Below are 22330 nucleotides of genomic sequence, written 5' to 3' on the forward strand. Positions count from 1 at the left end.
TTTGATATGATTTTGATTTGATTTGGTCTGATGAAACAAAAATATAACCTTTTGGCCATAATGACCATCCTCGTGTTTGGAGGGAAAAGGGGGAGGCTTGCAAGCCAAAGAACACCATCCCAACCGTGAAACACGGGGGTGGCAGCATCATTTTGTGGGGGTGCTTTGCTGCAAGAAAGACTGGTGCACTTCACAAAATAGATGGCATCACGTGGGAGGAAAATTATGTGGATATATTGAAGCAGCATCTCAAGACATCAGTCAGGAAGTTAAAGCTTGGTCGCAAATGGGTCTTCCAAATGGACAATGACCCCAAACATACTTCTAAAGTTGTGGCAAAATGGCCTAAGGACAACAAAGTCAAGGTATTGGAGTGGCCATCACAAATCCCTGACCTCATTCCTATAGAAAATATGTGGGCAGAACTGGAAAAGCGTGTGAGAGCAAGGAGGCCTACAAACCTGACTCAGTTCCACCAGCTCTGTCAGGAGGAATGGGCCGAAATTCACCAAACTTATTGTGGGAAGCTTGTGGAACTGTACCTGAAACATTTGACCCAAGTTAAACAATTTTAAAGGCAATGCTACCAAATACTAATTGAGTGCATGTAAACTTCTGACCCACTGGGAATGTGATGAAAGAAATACAAGCTGTCTCTACTATTATTCTGACATTTCACATTCTTAAAATAAAGTGGTGATCCTAACTGACCTAAGACGGGGAATTCTTACTAGGATTAAATGTCATGAATTGTGAAAACTGAGTTTAAATGTATTTGACTAAGGTGTATGTAAACTTCTGACTTCAACTGTATATGCCTGTTTGCGAGTGTATGTACTGCTCTGATGGGATTGTGTGGACATACTGTATGTCACCATGCATTTGTGCAGGATTGTGTGTTTTGTGCACCATGTGTAGAGCTTTCAATATGATTTGTGTGTGTGTGTCGCCTCACAGGAAGAAGACAGAGCGCAGTTTAAAGTTCTTCACTGATCTCATGGCCAAAGAGCACATGCCCACCATGGTCAACCCCAAACCCTGTGGCCACCTCTGCTGCTGTGTCATCAAAGGCTGTGAGCAGGTTAGACACCCAGAAAACCATCAAATTCATTAGGCTGTGCCTTTAGGCATTTGCAAATTAGACTTCTGTGCTATGTTATGTAAAGTATAATCTGTCATTGTATTTCAGGAAGAGGCGGTGAGCTTCTATACTAAGCGGGAGGCCAAATTGAAGGAGGAGTACAGAAAGGAGAAAGAGAAGGTCAACACTAAACCTCTTGGCATGGCGTTCGTCACTTTCCAGAATGAGGCAATGACTGCAATGTGAGTCGATCTTGACATAAGTTGATGTTTTTGTGGTGTATGTATTTGTTTGTGCATGCATGCTCTGTTATATCTGACCAGGATGGTCTTTCAAAACGCCTCAGTAGATCAGTGCCATCACCAAATGCCATATGTAATAAAAGCTTTTTTAGCCTGCTCAATTTCCCTGCCATTTACCACTTTTCATAGAATCCTAAAGGACTTCAATGCCTGCCAATGCCATGGCTGCACATGTCGCCAAGAGCCCAAGTCATCCCAGTTCAGTGAAAGTCTCCACATCTACAACTGGAGTGTGAGCTATGCTCCTGACCCTCAAAACGTGCGCTGGTAAGAGACAGTGTCTTGTGCAGGGTGGGCCAGCCATAGAAATAGAATTTAGAGAACTACTAATTATATGTCTATGTGGCTAGCACCAACTATGATGTTGAGGTAGAACAAAGGAGGCAGCAAGAGAGGCTAAAATGGACTCTATCGTCAAATCAAATTTTATTGGTCGCATACACATGGTTAGCATATTTATTGCGAATTAAGAGAAATGCTTGTGTTTCTAGTTCCGACAGGTGCAGCAATATCTAACATGTAATCTAACAATTCCTCAACAACTACCTAATACACACAGGTCTAAATAAAGGAATTGAATAAGAATTATTACATATAAACATTATTAAAGTGACTAGTGATACATTCTCTCTGTGTTAGTGATGGCTGTTTAACAGTCTGATGGCCTTGAGATAGAAGCTGTTTTTCAGTCTCTCGGTCCCAGCTTTGATGCACCTGTACTGAACTCGCCTTCTGGATGGTAGCGGGGTGAACAGGCAGTGGTTCGGGTGGTTTGGTGGTCCTTGATGATCTTTTTGGCCTTCCTGCATGAGTGACTGCACTCCACACCTTTGCACCCAATTACAAAATGTGGCTATGGATGTAAGGAATGGGGTGTTGACGGGTATTTGTCATTAGTGATCCTCAGGCCCCCCTGACCTCCAGTCAGCTCTTTTCCTAAACCCCTGACTTTGGAGCTTTGCGGCTTACTGAATGCTTGCCAATAACTTAACCCACTCAGTCTCCGCCCATGCTTAGCTGGCTCCCCATCAAATGAAATCAAACGTTATTTGTCACATGGGCCGAATGCTTACTTACAAGCCCTTTCCCAACATTGCGGAGTTAAAAAGTAAGAACTATTTGCGAATTAAAAAAATTATAACACAATAAAATAACAAGTACAAGGTTATATAAAAGAAGTACTGTTACCGAGTCAATGTTCAGGGGTACGAGGTAGTTGAAGTAATTGAGGTAATATGTACATGTAGGTCGGTGTAAAAGTGACTAGGCAATCGGGATAGATAATAAACCGCGTAACAGTAGCGTGTGAAAGTGTGTGTGGCATCAATATGCATGTGTGTGTGTTGGAATGTTCGTGTAGTATGTGTCCATGAGTCCAGTAAGTGTGCATAGACTCTATGTTGGTATTTTATTAGGATCCCCATTAGCTGTTGCGAAGGCAGCAGCTACTCTTCCTGGGGTTCACAGCCAGTGTAAGAGTCAGTGCGAAGAAAAAATGGGGTCTATGAAAATACTCTGGGTAGCCATTTGATTAACTGTTCAGCAGTCTTATGGCTCGGGGATAGAAGCTGTTCAGGAGCCTTTTGGTCCCAGACTTGGTGCTCCGGTACCGCTTGCCCTGCGGTAGCAGAGAGTACAGTCTATGACTTGGGTGGCCGGAGTCTGTGACAATTAAATTGTTCTTCTGACACCGCCGAGTATAGAGGTCCTGGATGACAGGGAGCCTATCAAGAAGCTCTCAATGGGGGGGGGGGGGGGGCACCACATTGCCAGGTCTCCGACCACCTCCCTATAGGCTGTCTCATCGTCGTCAGTGATCAGGCCTACCACTGCTGTGTCATCGGCAAACTTGATGATGGTGTTGGAGTCGTGCATGGTCACGCAGCCGTGGGTGAACAGGGACTACAGGAGGAGACTAAGCACGCACCCCTGAAAGGCCCCGTGTTGAGGGTCAGTGTGGTGGATGTGTTGTTGCCTACCCTCACCACATGGGGGCGGCCCGTCAGGAAGTCCAGGATCCAGTTTCAGTGGGTGGGCACTATGGTTTTGAATGCTGAGCTGTAGTCAATGAACAGCAATTTTCACGTAGGTGTTCCTCTTCTCCACGTGGGAAAGGGCAGTGTGGAGCGCAATAGAGATTGAGTAATCTGTGAATCTGTTGGGACGATATGCAAATTGGAGTGGGTCCAGGGTGTCTGGGATGATGTGAGCCATGACCAGCCTTTCAAAGTGTTTCATGGCTACAGATGTGAGGACTACACATAGTCTTTTAGACGAGTTACCTTGGCGTTCTTGGGCACAGGGATTATGGTGGTCTGCTTGAAACATGTTGGTATTACAGACTGGGTTAGGGAGAGGTTGAAAATGTCAGGGAAGACACTTGCCGGCTGGTCAGCGCATGCTCTTGAGTATGTGTCCTGGTAATCTGTCTGTCTTGTATGTTAACCTGTTTCAGGGTCTTACTCACGTCACTGGACAAAAAGGGTCCACATCAGGGTATATCTTTATCTATATATTTCCAGGTATGTGACATTTTATTAGATATAAGGAGTAGACATGCTCCACATACGCATGTTCTTCAGTTCATATACGGAGCTAGGATATCCTCCGTAATGGGAAGTTTTCTACAATCATCCAATCCCAACGTTCAAGACACACACCTGATGCTCGTGCACCCGCTTAAATATTTGTTGAATATTCTATTGTTTTTTTTAACATTTTTTACTTTACATTAATTTTTATTCAAGAGCACATAAAGAACATGTACCATACATACACAACTTATCTTTACATTCCCATCTAAAGGGTACATTTTGGCTGTATAGAGCGACTATTTCAAGTCTGAATAAGTATACAAGTTGGATTAAGCCACACAAAAACAGAAACAAACAAAAAGGCCAGAAATGACAGAATAAGACCTGTACAATATGTCAGGAGCTCTGACCAGACACCTTCATACCTGTGTCTGTTGCAAGATTGTAATTCTCTCCATGTCAGCAAGTTCTCCGCATCGACCTAACCACATATCTTTTGAGAGTGAATGTTCATTTTTCCAGCATTTTGTTACACATTTCCTTGCTGCTGCTAAAAGATAATCTATACATTTAAGTGGAGAGGATTGGAGTATATCCAGGAGATGACATGGGTCTGGTTGAATAATAATACCTATGGTGTCCTGAATAACATGGAGAATTTCAAACCAAAAATACTGGATTTTTGGACATTGCCTAAATATATGTGAGAAAGTACCTATTTGTCCACACTGCCTCCAACACTTAGCAGATATTCCTTTTTTCATGTTATTAAGTTTTTATCAGGTCTCAAAAAAATAACAATGTAGTACTTTGAATTGAAACTCCCTTGTTCGTTTACATGTAGTGGCTCTCCCAGCTTTCCACTAATATCTGCACCTGTAATTCAGCCTGCCACGTGTTCCTAAGATTATCTAAAGATGATATTTGCATGTTAGGTATATTGTGATAAAAATGTGAAACGGTTCCAATGTTTTGGAATGATTACCTTGATGAAGTAATTCAATCATCTTGTCAATAGGCGTAATTGGCTTAGTCATTTTTTTGTAACAATCCTTTTTTAAACAATGAATTGCCTTACTTGAAGGTACCTATAAAACTTTTTGGGGAATATAATGAATTCCACCTGGATTTCTTGAAATGATTTAAAAATTGAGCCTTTGAATAGTTGAGACTCGACAAAGCTCTCTCTCTCGTCCCATTCCCTAAATCCTTGGGACATAGTAGCAGGAAGAAAGGCTGGGTTGCGGAATATTGGCGAGTGTCTAGAAATGTCATTACTCCGTTTATATTGGCATTGAACCACTCTCCATGTCCTCAATGTAAGAGTAATAATTGCTTTTTGTTTAATCCTGTCAATAGAAATAGGGTCTGCTATAAAGAGATGACAATGTAAAGGCATTTCACAATATTGACTCTCAATTTCAATCCATGACAAATCCTTTGGTTGTTGAATCCGTGATGCTATGTGATTAAGTTGCGCTGCCCAGTAATATGATTTAATGTTAGGAAGGCCAAGCCCACCCAGTTTTTTGAATAGCTGTAGTTTTTTAATACGAACCTCCTTATTTTCCCTTAAAAATGTGCCTATTGCTGCATTTAGTCAAGTAAAGGTTTTAGCAGGGATTTTAACAGGATGCATTGAAAACGGATAAACCATTCTTGGTAAGACGTTCATTTTCACTGAAGCAACCTGACCTGCTAGAGATATAGGGAGAGGCATCCAATGGTCTAGATCTTCAGTGATTTGACTAATCACGGGGGGTAGTTCAAAGCATATAGTTTCCCATAGTCTTGACGAAATATTGAAGCCCAAGTAACGCATGCTTGTATCAGTCCACTTAAATGCGTAGTTGTCTTTGATACTTGAGGGTGCATCACCAAATGTCACCATAGCAATAGTTTTACCAACGTTAATGTTATAGGCTGATGTAGCACCATATTAACCTATTCATTTGAATATATTTGGAATCGTTGTCTCAGCATCTGTTATGTACAGGATGACATCGTCTGCATATAGAGATATCTTGGTTCATTTGGCCCCACCTGGAGACCATGAATGTTTATGGCATTTCAGATAGCTACCGCCAGAGGTTCTATACTAAGGGCAAATCAAATTGGCGAGAGACATTCTCCTTGATGATTTCCTCATTGAAGCGAAAAGGAATGTGACATATTCCCATTAGTTCTAACAGATGATTTGGGACTTGAATATATCAGTTATATCCATTTCCAAAACTACATTTCTTTAATGTTGCTAAAAGAAAGACCCAGTCTGTCAAATGCATTTTCAGCATCGAGAGATAGTATAACTCTTTGTTTGAGTTGGGTCTTAGAGTAATTGATAATATTCAGAAATCATCTTATATTCAACGTTGAATGACGTCCTTTAATGAACCCGGTTTGATCTGGATTGATTAATTTTGTTACTAGCTCAATTCAGTTTTTTTTTATATTAGTAAGGATTTTAGAGTCACAATCTAGAAAACTATGTCTATGGGAGGTCTATGGGAACCACAGTCTAGTGGGTCTTTACCTGGCTTCTTTACAGGGTGGTGATTGCTTCACACCAAGTATCTGAATATTTATTTCACTCTAACCTCATGAAGAACCCCTCTGATCAGCGGTATTATTTCCTTACTGAAAGTTTTATAGAACTCACAGGGGAACCCATCGGGACCCGGGCACTTCCCATTTTGCATGCATCTGATGGCTGCTTCGATCTCAGAGTCAGTAATGGGGGCGTCTATCATTTCCCTATCTTCACACGATAGTTCTGGCAGCTTCAAATGTGTGTGAGAAAGTCCTCCTGAGAGGAAACATCTTTAGATTTCTTATATAGGGTCTCGTAGTACTCACTAATAAGTAACTTTGCCCTGCACAGTTCTGTTAATGAAAATACATTCAGCTGCATACTTTTTAAGTTGTAGTGCAATAAGTTTCCCTGTTTTTTCTCCCTGAGTATAGTATTTATTTTGGGCAAATCGTATAGAACCCTCTGCTTTATAAGTAAGAAGCGTATTAAGCTCCCCTTTTGATGCAGTCTACTGAATTAGTGTCCCCATCCCCTTGTTTCTTATGTCTGTCTTCTAATTTCTCTCTCCATCTTCTCTTGTTTTTGTATACATACTTTTTTTGCAGAGATGAAAAGGCTATGATTTGAACCCTAAGATATGCCTTAGCACTCTCCTATAAAGGGTTGGGCTGACACCTTCTGTTGAGTTAAATTCCCAAAACATTAAGTTCAGCTTGAATAACCTTTTTGAAAATGAGTTTCTCCAAGAAGAGAAGTGTTTATCCTCCACCTGTATGTATCAGGTTGACGGTATTTTAACTTTAGTTTTAGAATACAGTGTTCTACCTGATGAGCTAAGGTTTGAGTGATAAGAAAGTATATCCTAGTGTAAGTGCCATGAGGATTTAAAAAGAAAGTACAATATTTTGTTGTTTGGTTGAACTTTCTCTAAATATCAATAAGCCCTTGTTCTTCACAGTGAAATTGAACTGCTCTAGACATTGTTTAATATGGGACCACCTGGTTGTGACTTTTACAAATTTGGAGATAATATGCAATTAAAGCCACCTCCAACTATACAATGTGTATTTGAATGCTTAGCAATATTTAAGAAACCTCTATTAATAAATTGTGGGGAATCATAAGTTGATGTGTACAAATTTTCAAAAGTAACATTTATGCCAAATAGGCACTGAACAATAACAAACTTACCCTCTGAACCCAGTTACCTGATTTTTCACTGTAAAAGACAGCCTCTTATTAAACTTCTTATTAAGGATTGGTTGGAGGGCATGCAATTCAAATAAATAATCATAAATATTATGGATTTTAAACATTTAGGTAAATAGAAGTGTCTTATATCAGCTGAAAGCTTAAATTCTTGTTTATCTAAAGGCACTGTCCGATTTACAGTAGCTATTACAACAAACATTTTTCCACCGGCACAGTTTTCATACATTCACGTAATAACGATTAAATATTGACTTACTTTTTGAAAATCTTCCTCTGATTTATCATCCAAAGGGTCCCAGCTATAACATGTAGTGTCGTTTTGTTAGATAAAATCCTTTATATCCCAAAAAGTCTGTTTTAGTTGGTGGCATCGATTTGAGTAATCCACTCGTTCAACTTGCAGAGAAAGGAATCCGAAAATCTACCACTAAACTTTGTTTCAACAAGTCAAAATACATTACTATTTACTCCTCAGATAACCTAAAATGTAATCAAACTATAATATTTATTTTGGAAAGAAGTATTCAATAGGAAACCGATTTTAGTAGGTGCTAATGTCTTTATGCTGCGCAAACACACATTTCCAAGACTGTGTCCCTCTACCTTTTTGTGCTCCTCATCTGATAAGTGTGTCTCCTGGAGGAGGGCAATCTCACAATCCATTTGTTTTAGCTGTGTCAATATTTTTTTCTGTTTAATCACATGGTTTAAGCCCTTCGTGTTATAAATCAAAAGTGAATTCATTGTCAGTATAAAGTTTCAATATAAAACACTACAGACCTTGATTTGAATTGACCTTTTCCTTGTACCCATATTTGCAGAAAGAAATGCTCCCTTGTTTTTAATTTCAATACAAAACACACAGAAACAACAAGAACGTCCACACAAAAACCAGTGTCTCCACTAGAACGAAGGGAGCCTGAACAGTGAAATTAAAAGTAGAACACATAAGACTGCTACATTCCTGGGTTGCAGATCTTGGTGGTGTTCTTTAAACAAGGGGGGTTATTCACGAGACCCAGTACCGGGGCAATTGTAGAAACTAAGTGATATTTCGGCCTATATTATATTATATCTGACCTAATATTTATCACTTGACAATGTCACTTCAGCGACCTACCATTTAAGAGTAGCCTGGATGCAAAAATAAATAAATAATCAACAAAAAAGGGGAGAGGCCCATAAACAAACCCTCATTTATTTATTTTTTACCTTTACTTAACTAGGCAAGTCAGTTAAGAACAAATTCTTATTTACAATGACAGCTTACAGAAACAATGAGAGCTTGCACTCCATTATAACCTATGAAATATAGCCCCATAGCCTATTAAATGTTTTCCCAACTCAAATAATATTAGTCGATAAGAAAATGCAAAAATAAATCATTAAGAAAATAAATAATAAATACATTAGCCTGCCCACATATTCTTCTATGACTGTCTCTCCTTCCAAAGCAGGCTTTCCTAAACAGTAAGGGTTAAAGGCTGGAAAAAAACATACAATGCATCCAAAAGCATTGTTTAAATAAATAAAGGATTAGCACTTTTTGTTAATATTTTGACTAACCTATACTTGGGTAGCCTATATGTAATTGCCATAAACAATGTAAAACATTGATAATCTTTACTCTTTAGCCTATTAAAAGAGAAAGTGGGAATGAGAAAATCAGGCTATTCTGTTTATTCCAGATTGAATAATTACCTCCATCCCAGCAAACTGTAGGTCAAAGATTGATGAATTAGTCCAGCAGTATGATCCCAGTTATGAGCATAAATCCAGGTAGTTTCAAGTCCTTAAGAAGAAGGGGTTGCTTTAGTAGTCAATGTGGACAGGACATTGTCCCGCGGTAGATTTAGGCTACTTCTTTGGCCTTGAGTCCTTCTCTCTCACTCCTTCTGGGCCCAACCATTTGCCACGTAGTCTGCAAATTTTTCCGGACCCTGTCCTCAGCTCTGGAAGGTGGTGTAATCCCAATGGAGTGCAGGAAGGACTCGGCAGGCACCGAATCAAAGATGTGGGTGACGCGCAGCGGCGCAGGGAACATCAGAGAGTACGTGACGTTTTTGGCTGCCAATTCTCTCTTGATTCTGTCGTAATATTTTCTCTTCTGCAATAGCTCTGAAGAATAGTCATTGAAGATAGATATGCGTTTGTCTTTGTAGAATAGGTCTCCCTTGGTTCTCGACAGCTGCATTATATCCTGTTTTGTTTCGAAGTTGACAAGGCGCACGGTGATAGCGCTGGGCCTCTGTGCCTCCTTCTCTCTGGGCCTGCTCTGGGCTGCAGGTGTAGTTCTGTGGGTCCTCTCTATGACCAAAGCTGTAGCAGTATCGATGTCCAAAACCTCCCTTAGCATCTTGTAGACATTTTCTGCCCCCTTTCTGCATTGGTTTGGACCCCAAAAATTCTAATATTATTACGACGAAAAAGTTTTCCAACAAGTCTCCTTTTCTAATTCCTAACTGGCCCATCAGGTAGCTAATAGCCTGGTAATGTATTACCCGTTTATCATTTTTCTCTAGAGTAGCCTTCGTGCCATTGATAGTGATTTGCATTTTGCATAGGGAGGTGGCTGTTTCTCGTCTAAATAACTTCAATTCTGCCATGAGAGATGAATCTCCGGCCATCTCTGTTTCGGCTGTGATGGCAAACTCTAACACCTCGTTCCGTTTTCTGCGTCACGTTTAGCTACGTTTTTATCCAATAATGACATAGCGCCCCCATAGGTTGAAGAGGTGAAGCTTGGTAACAGAGAATCCCCTCCTGATGTCTGATATTTGTTTTGTGCATGCAGCAAACTGTGAGTAGCATGTTTTGGTTAGTTGTGTAACTTTATGAGCTGAGATGTCTGTCCTACAATAACTTTAGGTCAGAGACGATACAATTTCCGCAAAGCGCTCATTAGCATTTAGTTAGCATTCTCTATGGGATGTTACATGTACTTGTTAGCATTGCTAACCGTCAGATTACAATAGCACCCCTTGTGTTCAGTGCCAGTATTACAGAATAATCCATTATGGGACAAGGTCGGTATGAAGGTATGACAATCTGGATATCGCCTAAGCCTAATATCTGTAGTCATTACCAGATAATTTGCTTGTCATTCATATTTTTTTAAACTATTTAAATACATTTCCTTGCATAATATGTAATATTCATCCTAGTATGTCTGATCGAACCTGGGCTAAATCCTCCTCATGACATGTCCAGCGCCCAAATTATAAATCAGTGTGGTTCTTCACAAGAAGGTGACATATCTGAGCATTCATTTGCACCATATTCAGTAGTAGACTATACAAGACACAGAAAGGCAAACATTGTCATATTTCATCCAAGTTGCTATTTCCAAAGCATATCTGTTAATTCTGTAAAAAACAAAAATCTGCATAGCAAATCCAGAGCTCAAATCACAACACATATTGCATTTTCTGGAAAGATGCAAACGTAGGCCAATCTTTGCTAAATGTTTGTTTTATTTATTTAACATAAAATAAAACGCCCTCAATACTCCTGCCTGCCCTGTTTTGATATGGACGATGGGTGCAGATTGAGTCACCAGCTATGGTCCCTCAAAGTCCAGACACAACACGGTGGTAGTATTGGTGTGTAATCCACTCCAAACTGTCAATGCATAAATCATTAATCAAAGTTGTCAATGTTGCAAGAACATATTGTCCATTCACATAACCATACCACAAGGTAGCTACTCTACCTGCTTCATTCTTGACGAGAAGATTAACTGAAATAAGATAACTAGCCAGGTTGCTAGCTTATATTGACCAGTAATACAAAATCAGCCTAAACAGGCAGCGTAGCCTAGTGTTTAGAGCGTTGGACTAGTAACTGGAAGGTTGCAAGTTCAAATCCCCGAGCTGACAAGGTACAAATCTGTCGTTCTGCCCCTGAACAGGCAGTTAACCCACTGTTCCTAGGCCGTCATTGAAAATAAGAATTTGTTCTTAACTGACTTGCCTAGTAAAATAAAGGTAAAAAAAAAAAATGTTAGCTTGAGGCTTGATGAGGGTAAATTTAAAAAATCCCTGAAGAGAAGCCAATTTCGTAATTTGTTAGCTGGCTAGGCTACCAGGTAGCTTTTAACGTAAACTCACTCACTTTTGTACATCGCCTTGGTCTGTACAATTGACCTTATTTTAGCGCCCAAAAAACGTAATACTTCCAGATCAACTGTATTGTCAATACCATTGTAAAGCACAATTTCTCCCCTTTCCAACAGAATCAATTGCATGACCCCCCACGCTGCCCATTTCTGCATGATTCAAGAAGGCAATGAGCCCCGTTGGGTCTTTTTAAAAATGGCGGGTGGGGAAGCGAGACTAATGCGTTATAGTGAGAAGGAGAGATGTTGTGTGGGAAAATGGCCTTTTTTCACTCGATCTGTCCAACTAATCACCTTATCGCCTCTAAAATGTAAATAAAACACTAAAGAGTTTATATAATATGTCATTACATACCTATGTGAGAATGATGATCGCTTGTAGTGATGACGCATAAAATGACTAGGTACCCCCGTCACTGTCCATTTCTTGTTTTAAAATGTTGAGAGAAATGCTACACCTGGTGGAGAGAGATTGTAAGACAGAAATGGCTGCTTTATGTGTGCTGTACGTTACGGCATGACACGTCACAATCTAACGGAGGGTCCGTTTTTTTTCATCTTTTCTCCAATACTATAGAGCCATTACCATGTCGATCAACGCTTGAATAGAAACGTAGTTCACACCCCAGATTTTGAAGTCAACACAGTCGCTACAGTCCCATTAGTTTTCTTTGTAGCCTCGTTTGAATGTTGATTAGATTAGATTTCTTCAGATCATGTTGATATGATAGTCTCGAACGTAGCTTGTCCAGTTTTTTCTCCAGTGATTGCACATTCACAAATAGAACAGAGGGTAGAGGTGGTTTATCCACTCGTCGTCAGGTATCCCACATGCCAGTCAGCGTTAGACTGCCTCTTCCTTTTTCAAATGTCTGGGGCTTGGGCCTGTCCTTCGTCACCGACTCATTGAAGTAGAAATCCTCCTTCAAATCGAGGATCGTTGTTCTGATATCCAGAAGCTCTTTCGGTCATAGGAAACGATGGCGGTAACATCTACCAAAAAGTTAAGATCAGCAAAAAATTCTTATAATAATAGCACAATTGGTCAGGGCCCATAAAACAGAATAATAGTATGTGCGTGTGCACACGGGTGTGAATTTTGGTCGATAAATTTGATATCTGTAGATTTGATATCAACAAATCTTATGATTGTATTGACATCTTTTAAGTGATGAACAAAACTAGTGTTCTATTTTTCTTTTGTATTTATATTACCTTACCAGTTGGTATTGTATTAAGTCTGATATGAAGGTAACACTTTAATGTTCATATTGGGATGACTTGTTTAAATGTTGTATGATTTACAAATGATCTCTGTGTATATCCACTTCTCTCTGACAGGGAGCACTTATGGTTGGGGGGCGTTTCCTGGTGGATTCGCTGCTTCATCATCAACTGCATCCTTTTCCTCCTGCTCTTCTTTCTCACCACCCCCGCCATCATTATCTCCACGATGGACAAGTTTAACGTCACCAAGCCTGTGGAGTATCTCAATGTAAGGACATCTTCGATATCCCCCCAATGTATTTCACTACATATCAAAGGTTTTGTCGTGGCCTGGCTGGTCTAGTAGCCTCTGCTACACAGGTCCTCAGTATCGGCATGGGTTCGAATCCAGCCTTCTGTCCTTTGATACAACCTTTCTCTATCTTTCCCCACTGTTGTTCTCTCCCACTGTATGTTCAATCTGAAAATACCTTTAAAATATGTATTCTTTTTTTAAAGGCTTTGTCAACTGAAACTTAAATTGATTATACGTTGACATAATGAAAGAAAATTATGCACTGTGAATTTGCTAGTACGCCCTTGTACAGGGAAATTTATTCCAGCCCTAGAAAGCCATATCACTGCTAGTTTTCTTTTCTACTTGTTCGTTAATTGAATGTCATTGATTGACCAGAGTTAATCTGGGTTGTGTTTATTAGGGCAGTGGTTCTTAAACCCCCAGCCGTTCCATGTATTTGATATATTCCAGAGCTTGCAAACCTGATTCAACTCGTCAATAATCATCAAGCCTTTGACTATGTCATTTAGGTGAGAGCTAGTTCAGGATTACACAAAGATTCTGAAAAGTCTGGGGATCCCGAGGAGAGGTTTGAATAAACACTATTAGGGTAGACCACAAAATAACATTTTAAATGTTTTGCAGCGGAAAATGGAGAATTACCATTGTTATTGGTGAATTCTTGGTAGTCCCTTTCCATTTAATTTCATTCCTTTAATGAACACAACCCTGCTTTCCCAGGTCTGATTCAGTCCTTGATTAGAGGGTAAAAATCAAAACCAGCAAAGCTTCTGACGTAATTTAATAGTCATACCCTGCCCTGCCTTAGTACTTTGGTCAGTGAGAATTCAGTCATTGTTCTTAGTATGGCGTTATAGATTGCAGTTGGACAGAATCGAATGCTTTTTGGTACAGAGCTGAATCTGAGGGCCTTTGCGGAGCAAGGCTTTGTTGACACTTAAGGAAATGTCTGTCTTCTGTTCCCCTGTAATTTTTCTCCAGAACCCCATCATCACCCAGTTCTTCCCTACTTTGCTCCTGTGGGCTTTCTCTGCCCTGCTGCCCACCATTGTCTACTACTCTGCTTTCTTCGAGAAACACTGGACGAGGTACTGTTCACTTTCCTATCCTAACTACACTACCGGTCAAAAGTTTTAGAACACCTACTCATTCAAGGGTTTTTGTTTATTTTTTTACTATTTTCTACATTGTAGAATAATAGTGAAGACATCAAAACGATGAAATAACACATGTGGAATCATGTAGTAACCAAAAAAGTGTTTTATATTTGAGATCCTTCAAATAGCCACCCATTGCCTTGACGACAGCTTTGCATATTCTTGTCAGTCTCTCAAACAGCTTCATGAGGTAGTCACCTGGAATGCATTTCAATTAACAGGTGTTCCTTGTTAAAAGTTAACTTGTGGAATTTCTTTCATTCTTAATGCGTTTAAGCCAATCAGTTGTGTTGTGAAAAGGTAAGGGGGGAATACAGAATATAGCCCTATTTGGTAAAATACCAAGTCCATATAATGGCAAGAACAGCTCAAATGAGCAAAGAGAAACGACAGTCCATCATTACTTTAAGACATGGTCAGTCAATCCAGAAAATGTCAAGAACTTTTCAAGTTTCTTAAAGTACAGTCGTAAAAGCCATCAAGTGCTATGATGAAACTGGCTGTGATGACTACCACATGAAAGGAAGACCCAGAGTTACCTCTGCTGCATAGGTTAAGTTCATTAGAGTTAACTGCACCTCAGATTGCAGCCCAAATAAATGCTTCACAGAGTTCAAGTAACACACATCTCAACATCAACTGTTCAGAGGAGACTGTGTGAAGCAGGCCTTCATTCTCAAATTGCTGCAAAGAAACCACTACTAAAGGACACCAATGAGAAGAAGAGACTTGCTTCGGCCAAGAAACACGAGCAATGGACATTAGACTGGTGGAAATGTGTTCTTTGGTCTGGAGTCCAAATTGGAGATTTTTCGTTTCCAACTGCGGTGTCTTTGTGAGACGCGGTGTGGGTGAACCAATGTATTTCCCAATGTAAAGCATGGAGAAGGAGGTGTTATGGTGACACTGTCTGTGATTTATTTAGAATTCAAGGCACACTTAACCAGCATGGCTACCACAGCATTCTGCAGTGATACGCCATCCCATCTGGTTTGCGCTTAGTGGGACTATCATTTGTTTTTCAACAGAACAAGGACCCAACACGCCTCCAGGCTGTGTAAGGGCTATTTTACCAACACAGAGAGTGGAGTGCTGTATCAGATGACCTGGCCTCCACAATCCCTCGACCTCAACCAAATTGAGATGGTTTGGGATGAGTCAGACCTCAGACTAAAGAAAAAGCAGCCAACAAGTGCTCAGCATATGTGGGAACTCCTTCAAGACTGTTGGAAATGCATTCCAGGTGAAGCTGGTTGAGAGAATGCCAAGAGTGTGCAAAGCTGTCAAGGCAAAGGGTGGCTATTTGAAGAATTTCACATACACTGCTCAAAAAAATAAAGGGAACACTTAAACAACACAATGTAACTCCAGGTCAATCACACTTCTGTGAAATAAAACTGTCCACTTAGGAAGCAACACTGATTGACAATAAATGTCACATGCTGTTGTGCAAATGGAATAGACAACGGGTGGAAATTATAGGTAATTAGCAAGACACCCCCAATAAAGGAGTGGTTCTGCAGGTGGTGACCACAGACCACTTCTCAGTTCCTATGCTTCCTGGCTGATGTTTTGGTCACTTGAATGCTGGCGGTGCTTTCACTCTAGTGGTAGCATGAGACGGAGTCTACAACCCACACAAGTGGCTCAGGTAGTGCAGCTCATCCAGGATGGCACATCAATGCGAGCTGTGGCAAGAAGGTTTGCTGTGTCTGTCAGCATAGTGTCCAGAGCATGGAGGCGCTACCAGGAGACAGGCCAGTACATCAGGAGACGTGGAGGAGGCCGTAGGAGGGAAACAACCCAGCAGCAGCATCGCTACCTCCGCCTTTGTACAAGGAGGAGCAGGAGGAGCACTGCCAGAGCCCTGCAAATGACCTCCAGTAGGCCATATCATTTAGCTTGCTCTGTCTGGACTCCAGAGTAAGTAATCAGTCAATCAAATGTGTTTATAAAGCCCTTTTTACATCAGCCGATGTCACAAAGTGCTATACAGAAACCCAGCCTAAAACCCCAAACAATGCAGATGTAGCCTTGCACAAGCTTATGTGAGCCGTAGCGGCTCATAGGGTAGGAGCCGAACTCCTTTTTCTGTAGCGCGAGTCTGGACAGGACGCTAGTCTAGCACAGGGCCTTACCCTCAATCTACAGCATCTTAATGCTGAGTGCCAAGCAGAGATGCATCAGGTCCATTTTTTACCCTCTTTGGTTTAACTCAGCCAGGGATTGAACTCACAACCTTCCAATCTCAGGTCAGACACTAACCACAAGCCAACTGTGTTGACTCCAGAGTAGTGACATGATATATCCCTTGTTGATATTGGCTACTAAAATGAATGACCTTCCGATCCATGCAGGTGTAAAGAGCAGTATATGCGTCACCGTTTATGGCTGTAATGACAGGCTACACTTGTGGTGCGATTGTGGATGCATGTTTACGTGTGCATGCATGTGTGTGCGTGGGGGGTTGCACCACTCCTTTTTGGGGGTCGCGGGTCAAAAAGTTTGAAAACCAGTGGGATGATAGTGGCAACAAACAGTTGGGTTGGATATAGTAATGGTAGGCTTCAGTATTTCTTACAACATTCTATTTTGACTGGAATTGTGTTGGTAATTGATAATAGTGCAGCATTTATTCCAGTTCAAAATAGTTGATCAAAATACTTGTGCTGCTTTCCCCTCATCTTGTAATGATTGCTCAAAAAGTCTGTGACCGCAGAGAAGCTATTTTTGTTTCTTTTTGATCATTTTATTTTAGCCACTGTTACCCAGAAATGATTTGGTATTGAGATAAAACGACTACATTGGACCTTTAAGAGTACATGTGGCCATTAAAGTTATGTTCTGAGAGATCTTTAATTCCAACAGCTCTTTGTGCAGATATGATGTTGACAATGGGGAATCACCAACATTTATGGGAGGGGTTTCTTACAGTTGACCTATGTTATTTCCACTTGATTTGGGGTTTTCTAAAGCTCACACACACTTAAATTAGCATAATTGTAGAGATGAGGACAGCTACTCTGATTACCGATGGCTTTCTGGCGCTCGCGGCTGCCGGGGCATCACCCAAGTGGGTGCTACAAATGAGTAGTGAAGAGGAGTAGCTACCTACAGAGTCCACAAGGAGAGGCTGAGGACGTCGGCGACAGCGAGGTGTGCTGATGGCTGAAAAACCACTGAGCTCCCTGGCTGTGACTGTGATCAAGATGCTCCCTCCACCGCTCAGACCATTCCACCTTCCTTCTTGCCTCAACTCCCTGACATTTTGATTTGAAATTGGTTGTATCATCTTATTAATTTAAATGTGTTTCTTGTATATGTTACTGTAATTCAGCTTTTAACTGCCATAGTATACGTGAAACTAAATGAAATAGACCATTATCATCATGTAAGTGATTTAATGCTCCATCAGTGACATTGGCCTTTTTCTCTTTTTTTTGAATGGGCAGGTCGGGGGAGAACCGGACCACCATGCACAAGTGCTACACCTTCCTCATCTTCATGGTCCTCTTGCTGCCTTCACTGGGTCTTAGCAGGTACCTGTTAAACTGTGTTTTAAAGTCGCAAAACATTTCATGCAGGTCGTTGGTTATTTCAACTAAGGTAATGTGCCCTGTACTTTTTTAACTAATATCCCTTATGAAATCCCTTAAAGACATGCTCTAGAACTTGGGCATCTACTAATTCTTTTTTAAACCTACCACTTTGTATGTGTCAATGTGTAGTTTATGCATAATCGATGAGCAGAATTACTGTCTTCCCTCAATTATCCACGAAATCCCTAGTATGAAAGCGACTGTTTTTCTGGAAACTCTGCTGTGCCATTTTCACAGAATTTCCCCCCACGTGGGTCAGTGCACATATCTGTACTTATGTGACGTAGTACGCTATTTTCGAGGATCCATTTATGGCTCATGAGTGCTACTTTCAGAACTACTGGCTAAAAAGTTTGGACAATGTCATTAATAACCCCAAAAACCTAACCTAACCTTTTGCCATCATAGAAGACTTTTTGAAATATAACTACATGAAATCGTAAATGTAGGGGCATATCTTATGCCTGGCACCTGGAAAGAGATTGAGGTTTAGCCGTAGAAATCAGCAGGTGAAGTACAGTAGTTTCCCTTGGCCCTAGGTAGGAAGTTACAGTGCCTGGCTGTGCAAGTCCACCTTGGCCCAAAATGCCCTGTAGAGATCGATTTTGCTCTGTTTTTGCCCAATTTATTTATCAAATAAATGGCACATGAATAATCAACCAATATCTGCCTACGGATATCAACCAAATTATGACCTGCCCAGGAAAGCTAATTTGATTTCATTTTTTGTTGTTGCTTTTAATACAGTTTGGATGTCTTCTTCCGCTGGCTGTTTGATAAGAAATTCCTTGCTGACGCCACTGTCAGATTTGAGTAAGTATTTCTATTTTTATAGAAGAGATCCATTGCTGTTACAGCTGGTATTTGCCTGGTATTATGGGGAAAATATGTAGTACGTCCTGGTACTGTACTTTCAACACAATTGCTAATTACCTGGTACATAACAGCGTTTCTCTCAATGAAACCAAAAGCATAGTTACTGTGTGATTTGTCAGGCCATTACTCGTAAATACCAGTGAAATGTATTTACAGTACTATGGTAAATGATATCTAATCACACTGGTGGTGCCTCCCCCTGTATAAGGTGTGTCTTCCTCCCTGACAACGGAGCCTTCTTTGTCAACTATGTCATCGCCTCAGCGTTTATCGGTAACGCCATGGACCTGCTGCGGATTCCAGGCTTGCTCATGTATATGATCCGACTGTCCCTGGCCCGTTCCTCTGCAGAGAGGCGCAACGTAAAGAGGGTAAGAGTCCTTAAGGAATATATTGCCGCTGCCTTGCTCAAGTTCAATTGACTTTTCAGTGCTGAATGTTTTCGTGTCTACAGCATCAAGCGTTTGAATTCCAGTTTGGAGCGGCCTACGCCTGGATGATGTCCGTCTTCACTGTAGTTATGACATACAGCATCACCTGTCCAATCATCGTCCCCTTTGGTGAGTCAGCCCGCCTCTCCCTAGAGAGGAAAGGGGTAAGAGGGAGAGAGTGGGGAGAGATTGAGTAGGGGAAGAGAGAGGACTACTCTCCCCTCTCTTAGGCCACCTTTGGCAGTTCTTTGTATGCGTCAGAATGAATCACCAAGGAAATGAGGGAAAAATAAACTCTACGTTATGCCTAGAACAGGCTGACCCACTCCTGGTGTGTACATACAGTATTAATACATCACTACTGTGCATCTCTATGTTAAAGCACTGTATAGGTACAAGCCGGGTGCTTGAAACCAGAAGCGAGAGCCCGTTTAATAATATTAAACCATCTAGTGTTCAGCAAATAACAACACAATGTCATATACAGGTCACCTAGTAAAATAATTAACATCCAATCACATTAACCGTTACTCTCTCGTAGGAATTAGCCAAACATAGCTGCTGCTCATTCTGTTTGCTCAAATGGATAAATGGTTAAAAAAAAGTAAGTCCATACATAGACATACCAGCTCACCACGTACCAACTCTCCGCAACTATATTCAATGTGCGGGACATACCAGCAGTACTACACCTGCACCTGTCGACAACACAAGTTGTTCTGCTTCATGAGCACATCCAAAGCTAGCATCAGTAATTCTACATTTGTTGTTTGCCCAGCTAGCATGGACACTGACAGTTGTGTTTCTGATGCAGCTGAAGAGCTACTGCCCCCTTACCTGGGAAAGCACCAAACAACAGAATTTAATGCGTTTGAGCCAATCGCTTGTGTTGTGACAAGGTAGGGGTGGTATACAGAAGACTTTACCCTATTTGGTAAAAGACCAAGTCCATATAATGGCAAAAACAGCGCAAATAAGCAAAGAGAAGCGACAGTCCATCATTAGTTTAAGACATGAAGGTCAGTCAATGTGGAACATTTTCAAGAACTTTCAAAGTTTCTTCAAGTGCAGTCGCAAAAACCGTCAAGCGCTATGATGAAACTTGCTCTCATGAGGACCGTCACAGGAAAGGAAGACCCAGAGTTACAGCTCTGCTGCAGAGTATAAGTTCATTAGTTACTAGCCTCAGATTGCTGACCAAAGAAATGCTTCACAGAGTTCAAGTAACAGACACATCTCAACATCAACTGTTCAGAGGAGACTGCGTGAGTCAGGCCTGCATGGTCGAATTGCTTTAAAGAAATCACTACTAAAGGACACCAAAAAGAAGAGATTTACTTGGGCCAAGAAACACGAGCAATGGACATTAGACCGGTGGAAATCTGTCCTTTGGTCTGATGATTCTAAATTTGAGATTTTTGGTTCCAACCACAGTGTCTTTGTGAGACGCAGAGTAGATGAACAGATGACTTCCACATGTCTGGTTCCCACCGTGAAGCATGGAGGAGGAGGTGTAATGGTGTGGGGGTGCTTTTCTGGTGACACTGTCAGTGATTTATTTAGATTTATATACCCTTGTCTACTTTAGTAAGAATGGGAACATTTGCTTTTTGGACAAAAGTGAACACACATTTATTAATTTAGTAAATACTTGTAACCCCTTCAAATCAGGAATTTAAACTGTAGCAACCCAGGTGTAATCCCCAAAGAGCAAGCACAGACTTATCTTTGGCATGGGTCCTCAGATCCTCAAAAGGTTTTACAGCTGCACATCGAGAGCATCCTGAAGGGTTACATCACCTGCCTGGTATGGCAATTGCTAGGCCTCCGAGCACAAGGCACTACAGAGTGTAGTGCGTACGGCCCAGTACATCACCGGGGCCAAGCTTCCTGCCGTCCAGGACCTCTATACCAGGCGGTGTCAGAGGAAGGCCCTAAAAATGTTCAGACTCCATGCATAGCCATTTTAATAACCCTACTTTCATGTACAGAATTACCGCGACACCGGTGCCCCCGCACATTGACATTGACACAGACTCTGAACCGGTACCCCCTGTATATAGCCCCGCTATTGTCATTTACTGCTGCTATTTGATTATTTGTTTTTCTTATCTCTTACTTTTTTTATTAGGTATTTTCTTAAAACGGCATTATTGGTTAAGGGCTTGTAAGTAAACATTTCACTGTAAGGTCTACACCTTTTCGGCACATGTGACAATAACAATTTGATTTGATGTCAGTTGTCACCAGCAAATACTTAAAATGGGTGGGGGGAGGTGCATGTTCAGTAGTTATACCATTTAAACAACAGTTCTCAAACAAAAAAAATTCTCCTTTCTAGGTCTGATGTACATGCTGCTGAAGCACCTGGTGGATAGATACAACATGTATTACGCTTACCTTCCCTCGAAACTGGACAAGAAAATCCACTCAGGTGCTGTCAATCAGGTGGTGGCAGCTCCCATCCTCTGTCTTTTTTGGCTGCTATTCTTTTCCACCATGCGCACAGGTAAGGGGCTGGGGGGGATATTTTTCTTTCCTGAATTAGTGGTAATTTGGATTGTTTAAATATGTATTTATTCATACAACAACACAGAGTTACATATGGAGTAAAACAAACATACAGTCAATAATACAATATAAAAATAAGTCTATATACAATTTGTTAGTAATGTGTTAGTACCTTACACTTACCACCTTTTTCAGAGGGTGAGTCCTGAAGTCAAACAAATTAAATTACAGTAAATTATCATCTCTTTGTACTTTTTTAAAAACCCAGGCTTTGTAACCCCCACGTCCATGTTCACTTTGGTGGTCCTAATCATCACCATTGTGGTATGCCTGTCGCACGTCTGCTTCGGCCACTTCAAGTACCTCAGCGCTCACAACTACAAGGTACGGGTCACTGTGCTCAAGGTACGGCTCACCAACACGCCAAGTGTCCAGTCCTTCAATTCAGGTAG

The 22330-nt window shown here is 41.0% G+C and overlaps 1 protein-coding gene across 4 annotated transcripts in view; it reads left to right on the top strand.

Annotated features, from left to right (window-relative positions):
- LOC115142703 (CSC1-like protein 2) overlaps positions 1 to 22330 on the top strand; it is an 88381-nt gene that overhangs the window by 58679 nt on the left and 7372 nt on the right. For 3 of the 4 annotated variants that reach the window (XM_029682358.2, XM_029682357.2, XM_029682360.2), the window contains 11 exons: positions 958 to 1081; positions 1190 to 1323; positions 1513 to 1650; positions 13121 to 13274; positions 14286 to 14392; positions 17914 to 18000; positions 18808 to 18873; positions 19145 to 19307; positions 19391 to 19496; positions 21709 to 21876; positions 22147 to 22283. In XM_029682358.2, the coding sequence (XP_029538218.1) occupies positions 958 to 1081; positions 1190 to 1323; positions 1513 to 1650; positions 13121 to 13274; positions 14286 to 14392; positions 17914 to 18000; positions 18808 to 18873; positions 19145 to 19307; positions 19391 to 19496; positions 21709 to 21876; positions 22147 to 22283 (1384 nt within the window). The remainder of the gene's footprint in view (positions 1 to 957; positions 1082 to 1189; positions 1324 to 1512; positions 1651 to 13120; positions 13275 to 14285; positions 14393 to 17913; positions 18001 to 18807; positions 18874 to 19144; positions 19308 to 19390; positions 19497 to 21708; positions 21877 to 22146; positions 22284 to 22330) is intronic. The other variant, XM_029682359.2, reaches the window with a different exon arrangement.

This window comes from Oncorhynchus nerka, linkage group LG15 (genome assembly GCF_034236695.1).
Source record: "Oncorhynchus nerka isolate Pitt River linkage group LG15, Oner_Uvic_2.0, whole genome shotgun sequence".
Classification (NCBI taxonomy): Eukaryota; Metazoa; Chordata; class Actinopteri; order Salmoniformes; family Salmonidae; genus Oncorhynchus; species Oncorhynchus nerka.